Source organism: Geotrypetes seraphini, chromosome 2, assembly GCF_902459505.1.
Source record: "Geotrypetes seraphini chromosome 2, aGeoSer1.1, whole genome shotgun sequence".
In the NCBI taxonomy this organism is placed as follows: domain Eukaryota; kingdom Metazoa; phylum Chordata; class Amphibia; order Gymnophiona; family Dermophiidae; genus Geotrypetes; species Geotrypetes seraphini.
This window is the reverse complement of record NC_047085.1, coordinates 469,797,452-469,813,942: the sequence shown is the minus strand read 5'-3', so window position 1 is coordinate 469,813,942 and position 16,491 is coordinate 469,797,452. Positions and strand designations below refer to the sequence as shown.

General features: G+C 44.4%; 1 protein-coding gene across 5 annotated transcripts in view; it reads left to right on the top strand.

Annotated features, from left to right (window-relative positions):
- DPP6 (dipeptidyl peptidase like 6) overlaps positions 1-16,491 on the top strand; it is a 1,246,761-nt gene that overhangs the window by 487,811 nt on the left and 742,459 nt on the right. Inside the window, exon 2 of one of the 5 annotated variants that reach the window (XM_033931639.1) lies at positions 3,360-3,439. The exons of the other annotated variants lie outside the window; for them this stretch is intronic. Coding sequence (XP_033787530.1) covers positions 3,389-3,439 — 51 coding nt within the window. The 5' untranslated portion in view covers positions 3,360-3,388. The remainder of the gene's footprint in view (positions 1-3,359; positions 3,440-16,491) is intronic. 5 annotated transcript variants of the gene reach the window in all.

Sequence of the window (16,491 nt, the reverse complement as noted above, 5' to 3'; positions counted from 1 at the left end):
ACGAGCTCAAAACAGGTTACAGGTTGACATTCATAATGCATAGACAAATGGGATACAATTTACACTGCTTGCCCTGATTGGTAGTATGGAATATGGCTACTCCTTGGGTGTTGGCCAGGTACTAGTGACCTGGATTGGCCACTGTGAGAACGGGATTGATGGACCATTAGTCTGACCCAGTAAGGCTATTATGTTCTTATGTTGCAGATGTACATTACCTTTAGAACCTCATATAGGATACAATTTACAATTACACATTATAGTTGAAATCTCTTAGATATACATGTAGAGTCAAGTTTAGTATACCATTTGGTCATTCTTAGGTGTTTCCAAGTTTGCGTGTATAAAGTTTGTATACAGAGGTAGGAAACCTAGGGATATGTGTGTGGGGGGGGGGGGGGGGAAGAGATAGGTCTTTATTGCTTTCCTAAAGTTAAGAAGTCTGTCAAGGGACCCGATATGGGGAGGCAGTTGATTCCAGTAGGTTGGTAGGAACTGGAGATGTACCTTGGGTGGGTAAGTAAAAATGAGGATTAAACTGAGGCACAAGAGTTTAAGACCCTTTAATCAATTTAATAGCTACTTCCAATGTTCTAGGCAGAGCCCGACCAAACCCTGGGTTATTGGTTTCTGCCGCTGAAAATTAATCCCCCCCCCATCCTCGTATCCACATCTTACCCAAAAGGTTCCCCCTCACTTTCCACTACCCCCTTCCTGCCCAACAACATGTAGTCTCTTCCCAGCTACCCCTGCCCACTCCGAGATCAAATATTAGCATGGCAAACAGGGCAGTCAGCATTTCACCACAATGTCAACATATAGGCAAGTATATTTGATGCAATCTTGGAAGAGAAATGTTATCATTTTGACTGAAGTATGATCCCGTTCATTGACACTAACGTGATTAAACCCAAACTAACAATGCTGAGGGGGGGGTGGAGTTTTCAATGTGGGCTACTGATAAGACAAGTTGTTTCCCCACTAAATTGTGTTATTTTAGCACAGGTCCCATTTTATGCAATGAGACCTAATTATTTATAACTCGGGTTAACAGTAAAATAACACTTCTTGAGGGTCAAGTTTATTCAAAAATTTTATAAACCGTCCAATCGACCTTCTAGGCCAGTGGTTCCCAACCCTGTCCTGGAGGACCACCAGGCCAATCAGGTTTTCAGGCTAGCCCTAATGAATATGCATGGAGCAGATTTGCATGCCTCTCACTTCCATTATATGCAAATCTTTCTCATGCATATTCATTAGGGCTAGCCTGAAAACCTGATTGGCATGGTGGTCCTCCAGGATAGGGTTGGGAACCACTGTTCTAGGCGGTGAACATTATGTTAAAAACGTATATGGGGTAACTATACATCCTTTGAAACAACAGTCATAATTCAAAACATTAAAAACAATACAAAAAACAAACAGAAACAAGAGGGAAAAAGATAGGGAAAGGACAAAAGGGAAGGTATAAAAAAAAAAAATTGATTAAAACTACGCAGCCCTAAAAAGGGCATTTAGGTCTTGAAAGCATCAAGAAAAAGAAATGGTTTTAGTTTTGTTTTCAAATGGTTAAGATTTGACTCTTCCCGTAAGTGGACAGGAGTATTATTCCAAAGAGATGGCGCAGTGACAGAGAAAATGGTTGTCCTCATTGTATTGATAAACTTCAAAGATGGGCAAATAGCAAATTTTTAGACACAGATCTTAAAGATCTAGATGAATTATAGGGAATAAGCAGGTTATTGATAAATTCTGGTTGACTATTTTGTCTAGTTTTATAGGTCAGTAAAATAATTTTGTATGTGATTCTATGTTCAACCGGTAGCCAATGTGCTTTATGGTTCATAGACAATGGCGCGCGCCGACAATTGAGCGTAGTGTGCGCTGCCGTGCCGCTCTAAATTACAGTTTTTAGGGGCTCCGATGGGGGTTTTTGTTGGGGAACCCCCCCAGTTTACTTAATAGACATTGCGCCGGTGTTATGGGGGGTTTGGGGGGATGTAACCCTCCACATTTTACTGTAAACTGAACTTTTTCCCTAAAAACAGGGAAAAAGTGAAGTTTTCAGTAAAATGTGCGGGGTTACAACCCCCCACAACGCCCCCACAATGCGGCGCGATGTCTATTAAGTAAAGTGGGGGGGGTTCCCCCCCCCACATCCCCCTCATCGGAGCACTAAAAACAGTAATTTAGAGCGGTGCGGCGGCGTGCGCTGCGCTCAATTGTCTGGGCGCGCCTTTGTCCTGGCGCGCTTTTGACCTGACACCGTGCTTTATAAAGGAGGGGAGTAACATGATCAAATTTCTTTGCTGCAGTGTTCTGTATAATTTGGAGTCTTCTCATTTCTTTTTTAGTTATGCCCTTATAGAGCGCATTACAGTAATTAATGCAGGAAATCACAAGGGAATGGATCAAGATATTTAGGGAAGTAGGCTCTAACACTTTGGATATAGATCTACTCATTCGTAGCCGGTGAATACAACGCTGAACAACTGTGCTGATATGGAGATAATTGAGTTTCCTGTCGAAAATGATGGCAAGTAATTTTAAGGATGACACAACTTGAAGAGATTGAGTTTTAAATGTAATGGGAGATAATAGGGAGATTCCATCTTTGTTGGGAAAGATCATTAACCCACATTGATAACCCTCCCCCACCCCCATGCCTCATTGCATAAAATGGGACCTGTGTTAAAAAAGCTTGGCTTAGGGGTCCTTTTAATAAGGCACGCTATCCGATTTAGTGCGTTCTAAATGCTAGCGCATCCATAGACTATAATGGATGCGTCAGCGTTTAGTGCGTGCTAAATCGGCCAGCGCACCTTAGTAAAAGAACCCCTTAGTGTTAAACTAACACGGTAGCCCAAGTTGATAACTATGCCCCAAAATTGCTGAGAAAATCGTCTTCCCCATAAAACTGTTAAAATGTTTAAGAATTTTATCATCCTGTGCATTCCTTCTAGGCTCTCCCATTTTACACTTTTTTGGGTGTTTTTTTTCTAGTGATTTGCAGCATACTTAAGTGTTGCTTGGTTTGAGCTACGAGAAAGATTAAAAATGGGCTCGAGTGCTTGTAAAACGAAACTTGATAGTGTCTTGAGATTCCACACCTATTAGCTCTGAAGACTTTTTCTTTTTTTTTTCCTGTCTTAAACCAAGTGTTAGATTAGGTCTGCCCCCTTTGTGATCTCTATGGAGTTTGTTAATGCCATATTCAGCTATTGGGTATTTTATGCTGAGCTGTGAACTGTGCAGTTGGAAGCAGCATTAAAAAGCAGGGAAGTGCATCCGTTTTCAAGAACATCTCGCTCGCATCCGTTGGTCGTGTAGCAGGCTTGCAGCCTCTTTTTTTTTCATAGGATGCGTTTTGGAGGAGCAGGAGTCAAAGATGCAGGAACCAAAGCTGTCTAGATCGGAGAGCTTTAAGAAATTGTGGAAGGTAGGTTGATTACACTGGCTAATTTTTCAGATCTGTACTTTATTCTATAACACTAGACAAAATGCTGTTTCAGAGGTCCTCTGTAATATGTATTTAACATTAAAATCAGGTTTTAGAAAATGATTTTTGAAGCATGAAGACGCGCAAGAATCTTGCATATTAAGATAGAAGGTGTTACCTGAACTTTTGAGAATGAAAATTATTTGAAAATCCAATCCGGAGAAAAAACAAAATATCTTATAGGACAAAAGATAATATAATATTTGATGGCTAAAGTTAAAAGAAAATAAAGAAATACAGTGAGACAGTTTGTTTTTCTGTACTTGGGCTTCTGTCAAGAACAATGCTAAACTGGGAGACTGGGATACTAGATTATGGTAATGTGCCTCTATTAATTTGCATTTTGCTAAGACTTAGGGAACCCTAACATGAGTTTCAAGCTCTCACTTTTGTGACAGCTGCAGAGACGTAATTGTACCATGATTCTGTCTTGATCAATTGTCCTGTAGCATATTTCTGTAGAGCATTTGCCTGCATTGATTTCACATTCTATATAAAAATAGCTCAGGGCAATATATCAACCTTCATATAACACAGAAAGGGAATGTAAAAAAGTATTAAAAATATTCCTTGCACAGGTTTGATGCAACAAGTGCATCAATTATATTCATTCAGGATAATCTTCTGCTTTGCCATAACAGCATTAGCTCTGTGCTTTGAATTATACAGCTGTACCACAGTGTAGTGATATAAAATGCGGTACGTGTTAGGAAGTCCAATGATAGTACTAAATCCTTTTTTTTTTTGGGGGGGGAGGGTTATACATCTAAATCTCTAAACTCTAATAAATGGATGCTATTGCTTCCCACTTTGGGTCGGTCTTACTCTGTAAATGCACTGGTCTAGAGATTGCATTAGGAAGGCTTTATTATATGTGGTGCTGTGAAGGAGATTGCAGTGTGGTGGCGAGTCGTTTGCCTCAGAAAGATGGCAATATAGATGCGTATCTGAAGCCATGGGAGATAAAGGTGATTTTACTGAGCTCATACCAGTCAGAAGGAGAAGCCCAGAGTTTAAACTACGGGTTCTCAGCCATTGCTCTAAAAACTAGGCTCCTCCCTCCCTCCTCACAAGGTTGTTGACACAATAATCTCCTCTCCTTAATGTTACATTTGTCCTTTGATTACTGTAGTATAAACCCCCCCAGCTGCTGGATCTTTTCTTTTTGTTTCATTTTATTATTTTTCTTTAAATTGTTATGGAATGGAGAAAATAAGTTGTTGGGTTTTTTTCTGAAATGTTAAGGTTGTTTTTTTCTCTTATTGTTAAAGCTACTTTTCAACTAGTGCACCCTTTTCAGTCATGCAAAAGAGTAACATCCCCCCCCCCCCCGGTTAAATTATAAGACCTGGATTGCATGTTTAAGTGGATCTTATATCATATTAAGTGACGTGATATTATTGTTGCTGTCAAAAGCTGAGCACTCAAGTGAGCTTAGGGAGCAATTAACGTTTAATTTTAGTAGCTCTTCCTGGATGGGGAGATTTTATTTAGGTATATCATTTTAGTGTCCTATGTCTGTATATGTCCTGCACCAAACTGGGAGGAAAGAATAGTATCTCTTGACATATGTTAACTTTATAATATTTGTGCAGTATATATTTCATTAAAAATACAGGGGAACCCTCAAATGCCCAAGTGTCGAAATGTTCAATGCAAACACTTATATGTGGCTATGACCGTCATCATTGGTCAAGAAAAAAAAATTATCAAACAGATATAACTATATCCACCATTATATTATCTGTGCGGATTTATTTTGGAGCATAGTAAGTTTTCATTTGTTTAACTTTATACTATGTCCCATTCCCTAAGGATACCTTGCACTCTCAGTTCATTTGCTGATATGCATGGATGGGAAAAATACTTTCCCAAACACGTTAGATAAGTGGAAGATTTTCTGAATGTTTAGTGCATTGTATATCATTTACCTTGATTTGAACAGACCTCATTGCGCAGTCCCCCAAATGAAGTTTGCCATGCATTCTGCTTTTCAAAGTTAATTACATATATTGGGAATATGATTAGTAACTATGTCATATCCTTTCGTGAGGGTGATAAATGAGGACACTACTGTTCATGCTTGAAATCGGGGCTACTAGGCTACCCAGGGTCAGTTCAACTGTTAGGCAAGACTAGGCAGTAACCTAGGGCAGCAGATTCTGCGGGGTGGCAAAGAGCAGCTACAGTCAAAGCAATACAATAGATCAGTGTCTCAAAAACTCTTTTAGCTCTGGCACAATAAATGTAGCAAATGTTTTTCACGGCATATTATAATTGAAATTATAAAATTGCAAAACCAAATTAAATTTGTGAGTTGTTTATTTAAAGTTCTTTAAGTTATGTATAGGTCATTGAAACAACGGTGAAAATAAAGTAGATAGAATTGCTAATCAATGCGATGGATGTGCTTGTTTTTGAGTGCAAATTAACTCAAAACACGGCTCGATAGTCAACAAGCAAACATGCATTTCATCATCCACTAAATACAGTCATTCTTTTTTTTTTTTAATTTGATTTCTGTCAGAGTTGAAAATCCAAGTTCGCAAAGATAAGAGGATCCAAATGGTAACAAAGCCTTGATTGCTTTCTTGCTCAAGTTAATTACTGCTTAAAAAATAAAATGACTTGCCATTAGTTTTCAAGAACCAATCTCGTCAAAGAATGATGCTTGTCTTGGCAGTTGTATCCTTATGCACACATACATGTCATATTTTCTAGTGTGTACCTATGAAGGGGATTTTTAAAAATAATGTAAAATTCTGGAATCTCTTGGGGCACACCCGGAATCTCTACAGGGCATACTACGGTGTCTTGGCACACAGTTTGAGAGACACTGCAGTAGATCCCGACAGCCACACACCAAGATCCATCAACTCACACTTTTATGTGCAAGAAGGGTGGGTAACTTTCAAATAACTATTTTTCTGAGAAAATGACTTGATGGAAATTGCCCTCATTATTTATTTGCATATGATATGCACATACACATCCATGCACACTAAAATGTAGCGTTTAAACGCATGATGTTTTGGGAGGGGGGCAGACTAAGGGGCCTGAGATATAATTGGTGGTGGAGAGCATGAGATGGTATGATGTGGGTTCAAACCCAGGATGCTCCCTGTGACCTTGGGCAAGTCACTTAATCCCCTCCATTGCCCCAGGTATATTAGACAGATTGTGAGCCCACCAGGACACACAGGGAAAAATGCTTAAGTATCTGAATAAATTCATGTAAACCGTTCTGAGCTCCCCTGGGAGAACGGTATAGAAAATTGGATGAATGAATTTATCTAGGATACCCAATAAACTTGCACCAGCTCTGGGCTTACCATGACTCCTTCATGCTTTTATAACCTTCACATTGGTTTTTAAGCAGATATAAGGCTGTGTGATCTGTTCTTTTCCAGTTTCCAAACATTATGAACTAATGTGGAAGTCTCAGGTGGTGTTCAGCAAAGCTTACTGTAATTTGCCTACTTAAGGGCTTGATGCAGCCAAACTAAAAGAACAATGCAAGTCTGGTGCCAAGTGTGTGCTGCTTTATGGGCCATAAGTGTGCTGATCTGTGCTTATATCTGCAAAATCAAGTCATTTAAAAAGCTCCATAACATTTTAGGACTCGTGCTTATAGACTGAATGATGAAGGCCATGTCAGGCGGACTCAGGAAAACCACCACTTACCCCGTGGAGTGAGCAGCGAGACACAGCTGCACTTTTTGGTATCAGCTGGCTGCTTCCTCTTCCTAGTGACTCAGTTTGGCTGTTGCTGGAAACAGGCTGCTAGGCTTTTTATGTGCAGACAATATCTTGTATACTCACTGTATATGGAGGCAGCTTTCAATGCATTTTAATGGGTCCCATTTTACATCTTATTTAAAACCACACAATGTAAACTTTATTCTTAGAAACATCAGGGGCTGAATTCTCTTTCCTTCTCTTCACATAGCCTACAGACTGTCAAGACCTGCCGTTTCTTTTTCTACAATATCGCTAAAATCAGACCCTTCTTTACTGAGTGCACGGCCAAGACCCTCATCACCTCTCGCCTAGTCTACTGCAACCTGCTTCTCACTGGCCTTCCGTTAGACCAGTGGTCTCAAACTCAAACCCTTTGCAGGGCCACATTTTGGATTTGTAGGTACTTGGAGGGCCTCAGAAAAAAATAGTTAATGTCTTATTAAAGAAATGACAATTTTACATGAGGTAAAACTCTTTATAGTTTATAAATCTTTCCTTTTGGCTAAGTCTTAATAATAATATTGTAATTTATAGCTAAAGAGACAAATGATCAAGAAACTGTTTTATTATACTTTTGTGATTATAAACATACCGAGGGCCTCAAAATAGTATCTGGCGGGCCGCATGCGGCCCCTGGGCTGCGTTAGACCATCTCTCTCCCCTTCAGTCTGTTCAGAACTCTGCTGCACGTCTCGTATTCCGTCAATGCAGCTATGCCCACATTACCCCTCTCCTCACGTCACTTCATTGACTCCCTTTCCATTTCTTTTTTTTATTGAAATTATGTTTATTAAGACAGAAACTCCCTATCCATTTCTTTTTTTTAACGAAATCATGTTTATTAAGACAGAAACTCCCTATCCATTTCTGCATACAGTTGAAACTCTTCTTACTGGCCTACAAGTTTATTTGCTCTGCAGATCCTCTGTATCTCTCCTCTCTCCCCACACTCTGCTCATTGAATAAGTCTCTCTTATCTGTACCCATCTCCTCTACAGCCAGACTCCGTTGCACCATAACAAACTGCCTGACTCGATATGTCAAATTCCGTCTCTGTCAGTATTCAAATCCAAACTCAAAGCCCACTTCTTTGTAGATGCTTTCCGTTCCAAACTCCAACCCACCTTCTAATAGGCACCAATATTTGTCTTATCATTCCCTCTGTAATTCCACCACCCGAGTACTGTGTTTGATGCACCTTCTTGTCCAGTTTGCCTGTCTTGACTAGATTGTAAGCTCTTTAGAGAAAGGACTGTGTCTTCTAAGTTTTGATGTATATGTCTAGCAGTGCTACAAATGATTCCTGTAGTAGTAATTCTATAAATAGCACCTAAAAAAACATCAATTTTGAAAAAAATAGCGCTCAACGCTGCTCTATAAATGGAGCTCAAAGTTAGGCACCATTTATAGAATAGCGATGGGCATTGGGAATCACACCTAACTTTACACCAACTGAAACATGCAAATCCTCATGCCTAAATTAGGCATGGATCCTCCTTCTTCTCTAACTGCATGAATGAATAGGAGGAATGCCCATGAACTTCCCATGAACCGCCCATGGTCACGTGAATCCCGTGCCTAAAAATGTGTGCATAAATTAATTAATTCTCATTAGCATCAATAATTGTCTGTGAAGATCCCAATTATTGGCACTAAGGGCTCCTTTTACTAAGCTGCGGTAGGGCATTAACGCGTGGAATAGTGCGCACTACAATGCCACACGCGCTAGATGCTAAGGCCAACATTGAGCTGGCGTAGTGCAGGGTTAGCGCGTGATAATCTACTGCATGCGCTAAAAACGCTAGTGCACCTTAGTAAAAGGAGCCCTAATTGTCTCATCCAGTTAAAATGGGGAATGCGCCAAATTTTGTGTGTGTAATATTTTGTCCTTTTTATAGAATTAGGGTGTTATCTTTCTAATTAGTGATGCATCTTGATTAAGATTTCACTAAGGGGGAAATTCTATAAAGTTACACCTAAATGTAGGTATGACAAAGAAGCACGCTTAGCGTTAATTCTATAATAGGGTCAAGCACTGTCCCTTCTAAGCTGAGCAGGAGTCCTCCCCTACGATCCTATAGATCAGTGGTCTCAAACTCGCAGCCCGGGGGCCACATGCGGCCCGCCAGGTCCTATTTTGAGGCCCTCGGTATGTTTATCATAATCACAAAAGTAAAATAAAACAGTTTCTTGATCAAATGTCTCTTTAGCTATAAATGACAATATTATTATTAAGACTTAGCCAAAAGGAAAGATTTATAAACTATAATGAGTTTTACCTCATGCAAAATTGTCATTTCTTTAATAAGACATTAACTATTTTTTTCTGCGGCCCTCCAAGTACCAACAAATCCAAAATGTGGCCCTGCAAAGGGTTTGAGTTTGAGACCACTGCTATAAATGGACCATTGGTCTGACCCAGTAAGGCTATTCTTATGTTCTTAATTGTTAGTCTTTATTAGTTTTCAATTATTAACAGTGCAATACAGTGAATTTAAACATATACGAATCAAACAACTGGGGAACTGGGTTTAATTCTCACTGTAGCGCCTTGTGACCTTTGGCAATTCACCTAACCCTCCATTACCCCCAGGTGAAAAACAAACAACTTTGCATGCAAAAAAGATAGTGAATCAATCGCTGTTTCAAAATCAGCCAGAGAATCAGCCAACAGCGATTGAATCGCTATCTTTATTGAATCTGAGGCCTGTATATCTATATTGTTGGTTGTACTGCTCTGTCTCATAAAAGAGAAAATAGGCACTTTGGCACTTCAGACCGACTCTTGCCTTTCAAACTGCTAACTCTTGCTGAAATTCCCTAGTTTTGAGCTATTGAACTGTTAGCAAGCTCTGCAAGGATTCCCCCCTGCCATTCCTAGGTAGGAGATAAGCTTTAATCTTACAGCTGGTTTAATTTGGCGTTAGAGTCTGCATTAAAGAAACTGTGCTATTAATAGGGAATATTTGGATTCTGAAGGGGGAAAAAAATAGATTCTTGGAGAGCTTGATTTTGTATCATATTGTCTCACTGCATAACCCTCCTAGAGAACACTTGTAGTTGAATCATTCTTACACTTTTTATAGAGACACAGAATATGTGTAGCATTGAAATTAAATTAAAAACTTGTGTGTATTTTTGTGAAATTGGGCACGCGAGAGGCTGTGCAGGCCTCTTTCTACTGAAAAAAGTACACATATCTCTGAGAGGTAGTTTTTATTGGTCAGCTTCCCTGGATTTTTTCACACAATGGGAGACTATTAAATCTGCTTATTACATGTGAGAGTTTCAAGTTTATTTAAAATTTGAATTTAACGCTTATCGGCATTTCTAAGCGTTGTACATGAATAAAACGTGGATATAATTAAGTACACACGACAAACTCATACAGACCTGAATAAACTCACAAAAAGAAACATGAGGGAAGGGGGGAGAACTACAATATTTATAGCAAGAAAGACAATTAAGGATTGAGTAAAGGGTAGGGAAATGTAAATTAGTAATATAGTATTAAAAAAAGAATTGCTAAAAAAGGAAATTTATCCTTATTTTTATATTATTTTTTAAATTGAGTTTTAGTCAAAAATATCAAATGCATCCTTGAAGAGAGCAGTGTCTCTCAAACTTTCTCGAGTCGGGTCACACTAAATGTAGTGGCCACGGCTTGAGACACCCAGAAGTGCGTGGACGTCACCATGATGACATCAAGCATATGCATCGCGCGCAAAACACAGGGGACACAAATCCACAAAAGATAGAATAATCAATACAAGTGGAATTGTCCAATAAAGATAAGGTGCAACAAATAAAGATGTCTTTCAAACCGTCTGGACAATCAGGTTATTCTTTATTCTTCCAATAATACTCGACCCGACATGTACATGTTTCGGCCCTACGGCCTGCGTCAGGAGTCTTGGAGATCTTTGAGTGTAAATAACCTCTAGTATGGACCACTCAAGAAAACTGTATTAATCTCTGCCAATTTGTGTCTCTTTGGGACACAAATTGGCAGAGATTAATACAGTTTTCTTGAGTGGTCCATACTAGAGGTTATTTACACTCAAAGATCTCCAAGACTCCTGACGCAGGCCGTAGGGCCGAAACATGTACATGTCGGGTCGAGTATTATTGGAAGAATAAAGAATAACCTGATTGTCCAGACGGTTTGAAAGACATCTTTATTTGTTGCACCTTATCTTTATTGGACAATTCCACTTGTATTGATTATCAAGCATATGCATGACATCATCATGTCAACATCTGCGCATGTGCAGAGGCCCTTCAGATGGGCCCTGAGACGCCAGTAGGTGGTGCCAGCAGGGAAGAGGACTGGAGAGAGGGAGAGGCACTGGCGCCAGCTGATTACCTATGGCAGTGTTTCTCAACTACTTCAAGCTAAGTACCCCTTAATTCTGGCAAATATCAACCACAGAGCTCCCAAGCTCTGCCCAAAATCCCTTCCCCTTTACTAATTGTGATGCAATTTTTTCCATTCATTTTTCATATACACAGCAGATATAAATTCTCAAAACTGACACATTTCAATCACTATATTGAAAATAAAATCATTTTATCTCAGGACAAGCAGGCAGCATATTCTCACATGTGGGTGATGTCATCCATGGAGCCCCGACGCAGATAGCTTTTCAAGCAAACTTGAAAAAGTTTCAAGCTTGCTATGCTGCACCACGCATGTGCATGCCTTCTTGCCCACTAGAGGGCGCATCCCCACCTCGTGGTCCTCAGTTCTGTTATTTCCGCGGAGCCAGAAGCCCTGTCGTGTTTTTCTCTCCGTGTAGTTTGCCTTCTAGCACCGCGGCTTTGTTGTTTCCTCGGAGTCGCTGTGCGTTGTCTTTTTCCGTTTCTTTTGTGCTCTCGTTCGCTTCAAAAAAAAAATATTTTGTCTTCCGTGTTCGGCACCGGGGGCTCCCGGTTTGCCGTGGCCACGGGACCTCGATCGATCGTGGCCTGTTGATTTTTCATGTCCCGGCCCTTGTCGAGGTTAAAAAAGTGCACCCGGTGTGATCGGCTGCTGTCGATCACCGACCCCCATCGGTGGTGCCTACTCTGTTTGGGTGCTGATCACCCTACGGATTCCTGCCCCAGGTGTGCGACCTTCCAACCTTGGGCCCTCCGCTGCCGGCGTGCATTTATGGCGGAGCTTTTTGTGGTGGAGCCCGCGGCGGGGCAGGCCTCGGCTTCGGCCCCGGCCTTGACCTCGGCCTCGGTCCCCTCGGCCCCGCCTCGGATGTCTTCGACCTCGAAGCCCTCGTCCTCGGGCTCGAAGCCGCCTCAGGGTAAGTCCCCGCTTCCTTCCTCAGGCGCCGTTTCGGCGAAGAAGCCATCCTCGGGGTCCTCAACGTGGGCGGGTGGGTCGACCTCGGCCCCGCTTCGGTCTTCTAAGCCCACTACTCCTCGGGAATACTCGTTACCGAGGTCACCCTCTGTGGAGTATCCAGCTGTATCCAACATGCCGTCCATGATGGCGGTCCCGGTTTTTCAGGACATGCTTATTTCCTCGGAGCTGTCCTCAGCTCTAGCCCATTTGCAGCCTTCCTCGGCCCCGGCCTCGGCCCCAGCCTCGACCCCGGCCCAGCTTGAGCGCAGTGCCCGAGCAACCCGGGACAAGGTGCGCCTTACTCGCCGGCTCTCTTCCTCGGACTCCTCGTCCAGGGCCTCGGGGGGTTCCTTGCCCTCGGGCTGGCCTCGGGCGAAGCGCCGTTCTGGGAGGCCGCAGCGTTCTCGAGGTTCGCCTCTGCGGCGTGGTCGCTCCCCGCCGGCCCGAGACGTCGAGGCGCTCCGGGTATCTGAGCTTACCCTTTCTAACCCGAGGCTGCTTTGCTCTCCTCCTCGGAAGGGTTCGCCCCGGGGCTCCAGGGATTCCTCTCCGAGGCGTCGGAAGGTTTCTGTGCCCCGTACCCCGAGATCTTCCCCGAGGGGCTCCTCGGGGCCTCGGCGGTCTCCGACCCCGGCACATTCTCTCGGCGCAGTTTCTTGGGGGTCGGATGTGGGAGCTGGCCGTGAGCCCCACTATTCTCGCGAGGCATCTCCTTAGTTTTCGGCGGCTCGGGGTTCTCGCTCCCCTTCCCCTGAGGATGACTGGTCTGGTCTGCGTCCCTCCTCGTTTTCGAGATTTATACAGGACATGGGGAGAGCATTAGATCTAGACTTCTTGGCGGGGTCACAGTACTCCAAGGAATTTTTGGCGGAGCAGGATTTGCCTTCTCCGCCTAGGGAGTCTTCTCGCCTCCCGTTGAACCAAGTTCTACAGCAGGCTTTTTTGCGAAATTTGGAATCCCCCTATGTGGTGACGGCTGTCCCCTCCAAAATGGAATCCAAGTACCGCACGGTGCCTTGTAAAGGGTTTGAACGGGCTCAGTTATCCCACCAGTCTTTGTTGGTGGAGTCCTCCCTCAAAAAGTCCCAGCCTTCTTGCGTTTCTGCTGCGGTTCTGCAGGGGCGAGAGGGTCGCACCCTTGATAAATTTGGCAGGAGGTTGTATCAGAACTCCATGATGGCGAATCGGGTTCTGAATTATGCCTTTACATTCACTTCTTACCTTCGTCACATGGTGAAGTCTATGCCGCACTTTCACGGGGTCTTGCCAGAGTCTCATCGAGACAACTTTGGGAAGCTGATGGAGTCTCTCTCCCAGCTTCGTCTGTACCTGTTTCATGCGACCTACGACGCCTTTGAACTGACCTCCAGGGTCTCTGCGTTTGCGGTCGCTATGCGCCGCTTGGCGTGGCTTAGGATCGTTGACATGGATCCTAACCTGCAGGAGCGCCTGGCCAATTTGCCCTGTGTGGGCTCGGAACTTTTTGCTGAATCCCTAGAGGCGGCCACGAAACGCCTTTCCGAGCACGAACGGTCTTTCGCTTCCCTGGTGCGTCCCAAGGCGAAACCGTCGGCTCCTAAGACCTACCGGGCTCCGCCTAGGCGCTACCCGCAGAAGACCACGCCGGCTTTCTCCAGGTCTTCGCCTAGGAGACCCCCTCAGCAATCTCAGGCGCAGCAGCAGAAGCCTCAGGCGCCGGGGGCGTCTAAGCCTGCCCCGTCCTTTTGACGCCTTGGGCGGTTGGGGGCGGGCCCCCTCCGCACTGTCGTCGACCCCGCTGCCCATCGGGGGTTGTCTGCGCGCATTCCATCACTCATGGACCCTTCTCACCTCGGACGCTTGGGTCCTCCGGGTCGTGTCCGAGGGTTATTCACTCAATTTCCGGGAACTTCCTCCGGACAGTCCGCCCAGCGCATGTCCTTCCAACAGGTCGCAGCTCCCCCTTCTCCTGTCAGAGGCCAGGGCTTTGTTGCGCCTCCGGGCGGCGGAGCGTGTCCCGCCCTGTCAGCGGGGCAAGGGGTTCTACTCCCGCTACTTTTTGGTCCCGAAAAAGACTGGGGACCTGCGCCCCATTTTGAACCTCCGGCGGCTCAACAAGTACCTTGTCCGGGATAAGTTCCGTACGCTCTTCCTTCCGGTTCTGTACCCGCTGTTGGACGAGGGGGACTGGATGTGCTCCCTCAACCTGAAGGAGGCTTATAGCCATGCTCCGGTGCATCCTGCCTTCCGCAAATTCCTGCGTTTCCAGGTGGGGGAGTTGCACCTTCAATACCGGGTCCTCCCCTTCGGATTGGCTTCGTCCCCTCGGGTCTTCACGAAGTGCTTGGTGGTGGTCACAGCAGCCCTGCGGTCCCGGGGGCTGCAGGTCTTTCCGTACCTGGACGATTGGATGATCAAGGCCTCGTCCAAGGAGGGGGTTATCTAAGCGACCCAACAGACTATCATCTTTCTTCAGCGTCTGGGGTTCGAGGTGAATTTTCCAAAATCCCAGTTGTGCCCCTCTCAGTCTCTACAGTTCATCGGGGCCGTGCTAGACACGGTTCGCCTCCGTTCGTTCCTTCCTCCTCCTCGATTGGAGACTCTTGTCCGCATGAGTCAGCAGGTTTCACTGCTGCCCTCGGTCTCGGTGAAACGCCTGATGATTCTGCTGGGTCATATGGCTTCGACAGTCCATGTCACGCCGTTTGCCCACCTACATCTGCGGATCCCTCAGTGGACGTTGGCCTCTCAGTGGCGTCAAGACCGGGACCCGATCTCCAGTTCCGTGACGGTGACTCCCTCTTTGAGACGCTCGCTCCGTTGGTGGACCAACTCTTCCAATCTTTCCAGGGGTTTGCTCTTTCTCGCCCCTCCGCACCACAAGGTCCTAACCACGGACTCCTCGGAGTACGCTTGGGGGGGCTCATCTCGACGGTCTGCGCACACAGGGAATGTGGTCGGCGGAGGATTGTCGTCACATCAACGTTTTGGAGCTTCGAGCCATTTTCCTGGCTGCTCGGACCTTCTGCCACCTGCTTCACGATCAGGTAGTTCTAGTCCGGACGGGCAACCAGGTGGCGATGTATTATGTGAACAAGCAAGGGGGGACAGGCTCTTGGTCCCTGTGAGCATTTGCATGTTTTACAGCTCATTACTTTTAATCCACAGAGACCAGCACAGAAAGACAAGCTTCATTAAAACCCTGTCATGTTAAGGGGCAAATAACATAACTTAAGGCCCTAACACAGCTTGCTAACTTCTCTCCTTAGTTTATCCTCTTCCTGGACAAGGCTTAATTTGTAGACAAGAAAATAGCTGGTAGCTGGCTTTAAGAAAGGTTTGGACAAGTTCCTGGAGGAAAAGTCCATAGTCTGTTATTAAGAAAGACATGGGAGAAGCCACTGCTTGCCCTGGATCGGTAGCATGGAATGTTGCTACTCTTTGGGTTTTGGCCAGGTACTAGTGACCTGGATTGGCCACTGTGAGAACGGGCTACTGGGCTTGACGGATCATTGGTCTGACCCAGTAAGGCTATTCTTATGTTCTTATGTGGAGCTGGAGAGAAGGGGGTGGTGCAGGAGGAGCGGGAGCGACAGTAAATTAGGGACTGTGAACCAAGCACCTTTTTTGTTCCCTGCAGGATGATTGAAAGCAGGGGTGTCAAACTCAATCACATTAAGGGGCTGAAATCCAAAACAAGCTAAATAGTGGGCCAGACCCCGCCCATCTCCTCCCCAGACCCCGCCCCCATAACAGTACTAATTGTAACACTATTTTTTCCATTCATTTTTCATATATACACACAATATAATCTTATTAACAACACAAAATTAAACTACACAAAGCACACTATATGCTTCTCAACATTCATTCCTACCAGAACACCTGGTCTTGGTCACACATACAGAACACAGATAACCCCTATGCAAATAGG